Here is an 11239-nt window from a genome sequence, read left to right as displayed (position 1 = left end):
AAACATTTTGATTTAAAAAAAAATTTCTTTATTTGTAGAGGTTAGGTGGGTATTTTGTTCACTTATTTTTTATTTAAAGGTTTAGAGATGGTAGTTATGGACAGAAAACTAGCCACAGGTCATTTTTTAAACAACATAAACTAATTGATGATTGCAGTTGCCATAAGGCAGAATTTAAATACAGTTAAATAAAGAGTTAGTAATAATAATTCCAATTAATTAGTTAATAATTGGTTAAAACTCTAAAAACATGACGGGTGCATCATTGTAATCCACCTCCTTTCCCCCCTCAAGCAACTTCTTATGTTTTTTTTTTTTTTTTGCAAAGGTGAAGTGTTTGCTATACCCTAAAGAGCTTGCCTACAGCAACAACATGTCATTCAAGTTAAGGCATTTTCATGCAATTCTTGAGGGTGGAAATCTCCAGAATCAATAAAACAGATCAAGTAACTAAAACACTACAATTGTGATTATGACTAAAACATTCTCTAGATGCCCAAAAGCTTGCGTTAGATAAAGCTCTTATTGACCTGATTGAAACGACTCTCATCCATTCAGGGAACGATGATAAGGGTTTTAGGCAATTCGTCTGTTTTGAATCCAGCCTAAACTCTCCTAACAAGACAAGTATGTCCTACATTATTAGAAGTAATTATTACTGTTATGTGGCCAGTTGTACTGTTCGCTAGGTTCTAAAACCTGTGATGAAAAGGAGGATGGGGGATAGAAGAAAGCAAAGGAGAAGGCATATGAGACCATACAGCAGGATGTTGCAGTGCATGTGACAACAGATATGTGAACATCAATCAATATGGAGGCATACCTTGCTGTAACTCCCCGTTATATCAAGGATGACAAACTGACCATTTTGCTTGGTGTGAAACATTTAAAATTTTAAAAGTACTGGCTTCTTTTTATCAAGCAACACTGGAGCTCTCTGAGGCTTGTACCTACATCTCCATAATTCTGTAGCTGTGCTGCTTGCAATGTTCGCGTCTGTTTGTCACACCCTCACTACCAATCATTCTGTCAATCATCAATCATCTGTCTCCCTGTCTACCAATCACTCTGTCTATCTGTCTATCTGTCTGTCTACCAATCACTCTGTCTATCTGTCTATCTGTCTGTCTGCCTGTCTACCTGTCACTCTGTTTATTTATTCATCTGTCCGTCTGTCTACCCATCATTCTGCATGTCTATTTGTGTCTGTCTGTCTATCTGTGTTTCTATCTGTGGCAGTTGATCATGTATAATGTGATTGAGTGATTAAATATTAAATATCTATCTTTATATCATTCACATTTTTTTTTTCTTTTTGGTTCGTATGTTTCTTTTTGCATCTCGACCTTCAGCGCTGTTGCATGACAGACTGCTCACATTGGGACCATGCAGCCGACTACAGTAAATAAGGCCGGAGCAGAATTCCCACACGTCGCAGGTGATGCTTAAAACTTTACTCTTAGTCTTCGTGACAATTTAGATCAGTAGTAAAAATTCAGTACATTTACAGTATTCTGATCCAGTTCTGTTGCAGTGCTTTAACTTTATTAAGGACTTGTACTGCTTGTTTCAAAGATGATCAATACACAGACGGCACATATTCAGCATAGTACTCAAGGTACCAAAGCAATGTCGGCTGTACGTAGCTATACTGAAGTTGTAGGTTTAGAGAAATTAACCAGAATGTGTCTTAAAGACATAAAACACATTTTTTGTTTTTTTTTACTATTTGCTTAGAAGAAGTATATTAAATGGTCAGGTTATCCAATTGGATGATGGTGCTGCTGCTTACATTCAGCATATTGCTGTAAAAATGGAAGTGTGTGTGTAAACCATGATTTATGTCTGATTCTGTAGATGTTTAATATAATTTCCTAATAAGCAAACATTTCCTTCCTTCTTGTTCTTAGATGATCCCAGTGGATGGTCCAGTGCTGCAATGAGTGACGATGTGGGAGGTGAGAGCCTGAGTCTAGAGGCTGGACTGGCTGTTCAGCTGAAGGATAAAAACACTGCTTACTTCCATCGCATACCTAAAGGTACAGTACTTCTCAGATTCTGAATTTTCTCCCTCGATTGCAAATCACATTGTTCTTTAGTTTGTCAGAATTTTTCCTAAGGCTACATTCACATTACAAGCCACGTTCTTCAATTCCATAAAGCTTGAATTTGCACATCATAACGGTTCACATTCTTAATTGCAAGTGACTTTTTTCTGATTCTGATGCGGAGGCATCTGTACTTTAAAACACATGAGACACGTGCACATCGATACATCTTTTCTTGCATCATCTGGTTGAAAACATTCCATACTCATTCATTTAAAATAATGGATGCAATTTCAGCACAAGTATGCCTGGGATTTTGTTCTGAAGGATGGCAAGCAGTTAGTCAGCTGTATTTGTTAAGGTCCAGAAGAATTAAATAATCCAGATGCCTCGCTTTATTTGTTGTTATATCTGACAGCGATATTTGCTGTTGCTAGCACTGCTACAGTATAAGTCTACCGGTGCTGACTTATGTGTATATACAGTATATATATATATATATACAGTATATATATATATATATATATATATATATATATATATATATATATATGGGTAAGTCAAAAATTATCTTTGCTCCTGTAATATTAAAACTTCTGTTGGCCGCACTTTCCGTTCAAGGCTATTGACATTAATCACGGCATTACAGCCAATCAGGGGCATCTGTGAGCTCGTGCACGCCGTGTGTTATGCCGCCCCTAACAACAGTTCGAGAAGATGCGGTTGGCTGGCGTCACATGGTTCAGAGGAAAAACACGTGACTTCGGTCCTCCCGGTTGAGTGGTAGTAGTAGCCTTAATGTGGGAGCCCCCTAGTGATGGGGAGGAATTGGAAGAAAATCAGGAAAAGAATAAAAAAAATAATAATAATAAAAAAATAATTTATAAAAACAGTAATCATGTTTTATTGAAAATTGACCGTACTGTACTGTGGTGCACTGCTGACTCTCTAAGTAACAAAATAATAGATATTCAAACCGTCTGCAAAAAGTCTGCTTGCGTTTCATCAGACACATGGAAGAGTACACACAGGTGACAAGCCTTACTGTGACAGTTTGCGACAGTTTGTAACCTCCTGAAGTTTTTAGGATCCAATATTCTGTTCCCTGAACATATAATTTTAAACCATTTAGAAATGATCAATGCTCAAAAATATAAAATAAATGTTGAGACATCTCTGCACCTTTATTGTCTACTGTACACCAAACACGTGATGTGTGATGCATGATCAAAGTTTTTTTTTTACATCAACAAATACTTGAATGAATCTAAATGAATCATCTAACTGAAATGACTCAAATAATTCAAGCCTCATGATTTAAGTCTGATAAGAACAATTTAGGGTTTTGAAGACAGTGGAACAGTGACTTGGTGGTTGGCACTGTTGCATCACACATCTATGGTTGGAGGTTAGAGTCTCATCTCCGGTCTGTGTGTTTCCTCTTACAGCCCAAAGACCCAAAGTGTATAATTGGGTGTGGGTTTGTGCTCTTACGTTTATCTTTATGCTGTTTGATAGATAATCTCTATTCATGGTAGAAATTAAAGAAGAGTCATGTGACATCATTGAAGCAGTTGCAGCACAATTCCTTTTGTTCCACACTTGAAGATTAATCATGATAATCTAATGAAGTGACAAATATGATGTGATCATTAATGTATTTCTCACATAACATTAACACCTATTTAATGTTTGAAGTTCCTTGTCTTTAGAGTTTAACAGAACCATTTAAATTTCACACCTAATCAAGGTCATTAGTAGAGCTGTTGAGCGTCCTGGTGTTCAGAAGGCACGGACAAACAACATGTTGAGTCATGTAGGAAATGTATTTTTACGCTCTCTGGTGTTTCATTGTGGAGTTTTTTTTTAGTTTATGATTTATTTTTATTTTTAGTTTGGGACATGATCTTTCATGCAGCTCGGTGATGAGATGATGCTGGAGGAAGCTCTGAGAATCTCATCAGCTTTACAGCAAAAAGCCACAACAGACCTGGAACTCTAATAAAACACTACAGTTTTGTGTCAACGTTGTTTTCCTCAAATGCTGTTAAAACCTTAGACTGTTTCCTAGATCTTCCTGTTTACATGAATATTTTAATAATGAAAGGTTGTAAGAGGAAAAAAAGGATCTGTTTTCAGGTGGATTTTTTTTTTTTATAATAGACTGAATTTCAAGAAAAATTCAAGTCAAGACATGTCCAGGAGTGGACATTTTAACATATTCTGTTAAAACAACAATAAGGTAAATAAAACTCTAGATTTTTATTCCTTTGCTCTGTTTTTCATGTGGATTTATCTTTAAAGAATTTCTAAAAATTTTTTATATATATAAAATTAGCCAAATAAATGGTTATAAAGTGTAATTTTATCTCTTTTTAATTTAAGCCTGAGGTTTGAAGAAATGCGAAGTAAAAAACATGTGTGCGTGTACATACATTACATTCTCTCATTTCAAACAGTTAAATTTTATGCAGGTAATTTTTTTAAATTTATAATTCAGATAATTTCTAAAAGCATTCAAATATATTTATTTTATATATTTTTTTATGTGATTTACATCTTTTACATACTTGATTAAATTTATAGACTAAGAAGGTTAAGGAGACTGATATTTCTTTTTTTGCTTAAGTTGTTCGATCATGCTGCTCTTTAATTCCTGTTAAACATTTTTTTAAATAAAATATTAAAATCTGTAAATAAATATGAAAATATGGGAATGATGTATTTTCTTAATGTAAGGTACGTTTTTTTTAAACATTATTTTACAATTTGTATAAATTCGGTTTGGCTAGAATCCTGCAAATGATGTATTCATATTTATTAAATTAATTTACAAGTTAAGTTTGATCTTTTATATGATTTATATATTTATAATCTAATTTATTCTGATATAGATTTTTTAAAATAAATTTATTTTCCCTAATTAATGGGACACCATGAACATGTCTCTCCAAACTTTATTGTTCTTTGATGTGCTATTGTGGTCACATGACTGCCCGCCCACTACCTGTATCCTATTTAAACTCGCATTTTAAAGTCATTCACAGAGTCATTGCAGAGGGTGAGTAGCCATCGAGTGTGGTGAGCTTGGTGTAACATTTCAGGGGAACATAGGAAGGAAAGGTAGCGTGTTGATTTCTGTACACTTGGTCTTAATATCAATGTAATTCCTTTTTTTTTTTTCAAAAAAGGCAGGATTTTCCATATTAAGTTAGACTCTTTTCCCTCCCATTACAGAAGCCGTGATGAGACAAGTTCGCCAGAGGTTGAATTTCAGTGCCGGTGATGAGAACAGCAGCTGCATAGAAACCGAAGAGGAGCTGGGATTTTTGCCATGTGAAGAGTTTCTTAGTTCTGAATGTACAGAATTTGTTGAAAGGAACCTAAATGAAGACTTAGTGAGCTCCAAGAAATCACATACACCAAAAAGAGCTGACCTGAGAGATGCAGAGACACAGAGAAACTCATCAACCATCTCACACAGAAACACATCCTGGCACTGTATCAGCTCCATCAAGCACTTCAGAAAATCTTACAAAGTACTAAACAGATTGCATTCTCATTCTACAATTATTAATACATTATTAATGTTTTTTTGAGGTGGAAAAATTCCTAAATATATTCTCTTTGTGTTTCAGTCCAAAGGAGATCATTCTGTGCAGAAAAGAGAAAACATTTATTCATCTGTTACACCAAAATCAGAGACAAAGACCCGGCGGATCAATATAAACCCGTTTACTCCAGACTCGCTTGTGTTCCAGTCTGTCAGCGCAAAGAGAACCCGCAGCAGAGAACATCAGGAAGAGTAAGTCTACTGTATATTATTCCAGAATTTAAAGAAACAGTAAAAGCAAGTAGACTTGAGGTTGTGCTGTTGTACTGAACATCAATATGTAACTGCTGTAATTACAGCCATGCTGATATTCAGCACAACAGCACAAGCTCCAGTGTAATATTGTTTAATTATAAATAATGTTAGTGAAAAATAAATACAGTGCAAACCCTTGCTCATGGTTTTATGATAAAAATGTAAACATCAAACTAATATTACAGTTTATTTATAACTTTGAATTTACTAAGTTAAAGATTTTATATTACTAATATTTATTGCATCTTATTAATGTTAGGTTGATATAGCAGTTGGTTTTATTTGCTTTCTTTAATTAGTGTGACCCAAGTAGTGGTCCACAAATAATCAGGAAATGGACCTGTGCAATTATTTCAATGCAAAAGCCTATAGTTTATTACATGGACTAAATTAATAGTAAGAGGTTTATGTAGAGTTTTTACTCATTTAAATTGTTCATATTTCTTTATTATATACATTTAAATTTATTAAATAAATATTGTATATCTTTAAATAATATTTATTAAATAAATATATTTTTAATGAGATAATTTGCTTTGTTATTGGATGTTAGCCTAGCTAAATACGTTTGAGTACAAAAGGTATGTTTAATAGTTTTATCGGAAAGTTACATTTTTAATTGCAAACAATTTTTTAAAATCAAATTATGCATCAAATTATAAACCTTTTCTTCTGCTGTTTATTAAAAAAATATAACCTTGTAATATTGACTGGTGCAAAAAAAAAAGTGATAATATATTTTCAAAAGTGCCCAGCTCTAAGATATACCTCTATCTATTCTCATTTCTGAAAAAAAATTAGATGCAAAGATTAATTTATTTTAGGCATTAGTTAACCATTTTGAATTTTATTTAGTTAATAATGACTCACCTGTAAGACACTAAATTAATTTTATATTGAATTTATAATATTTATCCTAAAGTTATAAACATTGTTGCTCTGTTTGAAACTTTATTGCCAATATACTGTAATAAATCATAACAATAATATTATAACTATATTATACTGTAATATAATACTAATAGTAATAACATCTTATAAATAATGTGTTTTTTGAGAAAGACTGGAAGCTTTTTTGACATATATGGACATTTCATATACTGTACAATAATTGTTGATTTATTTTTTTATTTTTTTTTACAGCTCATATGAAGACTTGGGTGAGACGGCATTTGAAGAGGAATTAATTCCCCCATTAAAGGTAAATTGGCTTTACACCAAACTTACACAGTTTGTTTGAGAAATCGCTCTCGAGTCCCTTCAGGACCAACAATTTTCCCCAAATATCATTTGTTCTGCCTGTTGTTCGTTACATTGTATCTGTAAACATGGCAACTATTTTTTAATTTACAGAGAAAGAGTGTAACAGTAAATCCAACATCTCGCTACACTTCTGAGTTCTACGAATTGGAGAAAATCAGTTCTGGAGAGTTTGGGGCCGTTTTCAAGTGCGTGAAAAGACTTGATGGATGCATCTATGCCATCAAGTGCTTCAAGAGGCTGGAAGCGGGTTCTGTGGATGAGTAAGTAGAATTTCAGGGTTCTGTTCGCCTGTGTCTGGTCAGAAAACTCAAAAAAATAAAAAATAAAAGAATGTGCTCCTAATGCTTGGAGTTTTTCTTCAATTCAAAGAAGAAGAAAAATTCTCAAGGCCAATATCGCCATAACACTTCATGATGTTTGCGTGGAAACTACTGACCACAAGTGCATGATAGGTTCTACACTTTCTGGAAACTTTCACTGACATAACACTTGCGTATTATTTACTAGAAGTATTCAGGATATTTGTTGCACTATTTACTGAAACCATCTTACTGAATTCTCATAACTTATGACTGCGGTTTTCCTGACAGGCAGGACGCTTTACGCGAGGTGTACGCCCATGCCGTGTTGGGACAGCACCCCCATGTGGTAAGGTACTACTCTGCATGGTCAGAGGATGAACACATGCTTATCCAGAACGAGTACTGCGATGAAGGAACGCTCGAGCATCTCATCCAGAAGAACCAGAGAACTCTGAGTTTCCTCTCTGAAGCTCGGCTGAAGGATTTGCTCCTGCAAGTCGCGCATGGTTTAAAGTACATCCACTCGGTTTCACTCGCTCATATGAACATCAAGCCAGGTAAGTTAGACAGATAGAATCATGTAGTCCAGATTTATCTGATGTAGTTTATTCCAAATCATCACGACCTCCTTCTTTGCAGGTAATATACTTATATCAAGGAGAGCAGCGGCTAATAATGGAGACGTCGACGGATCAGACGCAGATGTGGTGTACAAGATAGGTTTGTAGGAAAAACTAAATGTGCACTTCCTTTTGCAGTTTGGGGACAAAAAACCTGACTATACTGATAACACTTTTTGCTTCCTCCTTCAGGAGACTTTAGTCATGTGACTCATGTTAGGAACCCGAGAGTGAAAAAAGGAGACCGCAGATTTCTAGCCAATGAGATTGTGCACGAGGTAATTTACCCCTTATACCGTAATCTACTGTATCTTATCACCGTATATAAACTAAATGAACTAATCAAACCCGTCTTTCAGGACTACAGGAATCTCCCTAAAGCAGATGTTTTTGCGCTAGCACTCACAGTCCTAACAGCCTGCGAGGCAAAAGCGCTTCCAAGGAATGGGGAAATGTGGCATGCCATACGCAGAGGGAAACTCCCGTATGTAGCTCGAGCGCTGTCAGAAGAATTTCAACAACTACTCAAGGTTTGTTTCATCGAAATAAGATCTATTAAATGCGTAATGCATGTGAGCTTTCAAAAGACAGAGAAGGAGAGAAGCGGCTTAAATGTAACCTTTATTATATAAAAAGACTTTTTACATTAATTTATAAATAAACACTTTTAGTTGTACGGCACAGTGGTGTAGTGGTTAGCACTGTCGCCTTGTACCCCCAGGGTCCGGGTTCGATTCCCGTCTCTGTGTGCATGAGTTTACATGTTCTCTCCGTGCTTGATGGGTTTCTTCCAAGTACTCCGGTTAACTCACCATCTCATTTTTTATCACAGCTCATGATTCATCCAGATCCCGTGCACAGACCTTCATCCTCGGCCCTTAGTAAACACGCCGTCCTCCAGCCCGCCTCCAAGTGTGCCGACACCCTGCGCGAGCAGCTGCATGCACAGAAGTTCAGAAACGCACAGCTGCTGAAGTAAGCACAGCACTTATAAAAGTGTAAAAATATCCAAGCTTTAATTTAATAAATGATATGAACTGCTATACATCTTTTCTAAACTCACTTGGTTTCTGTGTTTGTCTAGAGAGCTGAATGAGATCCAGTCTTTAACCTCTTCTGAATTGAGCGCCTCTAACAGGACCATGACCTGCTCCAGTGCAAACAAGTATAACAGATCGTCCAGACTGGTGGAGAGACAGATAAACCGCTCACTCAGTTTAAGCATGTTCTGATCAGAGCAAGCAACAGATTTATATCACAGATTTACATTACAAGCAACAGATTAAAAACAAAACAAAAAACACTTTGACCATAATTTTGAACACCATGTCTTCCACCATGACATTTATTATTTCATAAAACATATGATAATTCAAATGGAACAAAACCAAAAAAAAATTTATTTACAGTACTAGTAAGTCATATTGAGTTTCCTGTATTATCTTACAAATTGATATTGTGACACTGTGTTTAAGAAGCACTTAATTGATGAAACTGTTGTTTAATTAGTAGTGAGTTTTTTTCGCAGAGCTGGTTAATAATTAGAATTTTGTTTGTGTATAATTTATGTATATTTTGATGGACTGTTACAATTTCACTGTACTATAATTTCATATAATAAAGCAAGCTTGCACACCGCCAGTTTGTTAGTTTGATGTATTTCTCACCTTCATAACACCCACGTCTGCTTTACAGTAACACAAAGTATCACTGATGAAAAATTACTCTCACTCGCTACTTCATTAGGGCCACCAGTGCACCTGCTCATTTCTGCCATGTCACATCGCAGCAGCACAATGCAAAGTCATGCAGACGCAAATTCCCCACATTTCAATCTGACGAAGCATCCAAGAAATGAGCCACACCAACAAGTCCAATCCACTATCAGACAAAGTCAAATCCATCCCGCAACACACAGCAAACAAAGCTACAGGCCCAGTGCCAGACTCCACAGCACGCCCCCTGAGGCCCAGCAGAGTCATGCCTCGAGGGACCAGAACAGAAGCATCAAATTTGAGTTGAGTCATGTGCCTACATGAAAGTGTGTATGAGCTATCCAGCAAAATCTGGTGTGGGAGCCCCTGGGGGCCCCGGCCCACGCAACTCTCAGGCATCCTAATGGCAGTAGATTCCAACCTGTCTGTCAATTTCCATGAGTTTTTGAGCATGTTAAGACCCCCAAAAAGTTCAAAAGGGTGGAAAAACAATCATTCTTAGGAAAACAAGAGGGTCCTGCACACCCCATAGTGCTTGGGCCCTTAATATTTAAAAAACATATGAATAAACCATACTTTTAAATCAGGGTCTTGATGCAACACTCAGCTCAGGTTACTGAGTTTCAGAGTCTGCCCATGGCCATAAAAAAGTTCCTCAAGCTTCTCTGGTTTCATCTCACTTCCCCAAAACATGCAAAGTATTCCGATTAGCTGAGATAACATCTGAATTAGGGTGTAAGGGTATGCATGGTGCCTTGAGATAGTCCTTCTGGGGTTCTTTCCCATCTCATGCCTGACTGCCCCTGAACAATAAATAGACATGTGAAGCTAAGTGAATGCCTAAGAAAGCAACAAACATCCCTATTTAGCTTATATCTGCAATGTGAGTCAGTCATTCTTAAGTAGTCGCTGTTTTGTTTTGTTTTTTTTTACACAAAAAAAAGGAACAAACCGTATCACCAATTCTTGCTAAAATGTGTTCACCAAAATTTCTTAACATTATCATGACCTCTTTTTTTTTTCTTCTTTTCAGATTGGAATTTACCCCTCCTTAAGCCTAGCAGTAACCATTTAAATTAAATCTCTGGATCTTAATAGAAGATGAATCATTGTTAATTATTGGTCAATATTTTAGATTATTGGACAGTGATGGATCAAACAGTTAGGGCTGTAGGTTACCGGGTTTCTGACATTAAGGGTGGAAGTTTAAGCCCTAGAACCACCAAGTTGCTGCGGTTGAGCCCTTGAGTAAGGCTCTTAAATCTATCCGCTCCAGGAGGCGCTGTATCTTGCCTGACCCTACGCTCTGCCCTCAGCGTCTACTGTACCTGGGATATTTGTAAATTACGATTTCCGTTTGGGATTAATAAACTATTCTAATTAATAAATTTAACTGTCCCAGAGACGATAGCTCAATACAGAA

At 36.1% G+C, this 11239-nt stretch overlaps 1 protein-coding gene across 1 annotated transcript; it reads left to right on the top strand.

Annotated features, from left to right (window-relative positions):
* The first annotated feature begins 5165 nt into the window (after positions 1–5165).
* Positions 5166–9718, top strand: LOC128543259 (wee1-like protein kinase). Its single transcript, XM_053513627.1, has 9 exons — positions 5166–5587; positions 5687–5853; positions 7060–7117; positions 7270–7439; positions 7770–8038; positions 8121–8201; positions 8294–8631; positions 8934–9076; positions 9186–9718. Exons 1-9 carry the CDS (start codon positions 5294–5296, stop codon positions 9331–9333), a joined length of 1668 nt encoding a protein of 555 aa, XP_053369602.1. The 5' UTR covers positions 5166–5293; the 3' UTR covers positions 9334–9718.
* Positions 9719–11239: the final 1521 nt, after the last annotated feature.

This window comes from Clarias gariepinus, chromosome 15, assembly GCF_024256425.1.
Source record: "Clarias gariepinus isolate MV-2021 ecotype Netherlands chromosome 15, CGAR_prim_01v2, whole genome shotgun sequence".
NCBI lineage: Eukaryota > Metazoa > Chordata > Actinopteri > Siluriformes > Clariidae > Clarias > Clarias gariepinus.
Note: the sequence above shows the minus strand (reverse complement) of the source record. Positions and strands in the feature narration are given on the sequence as shown.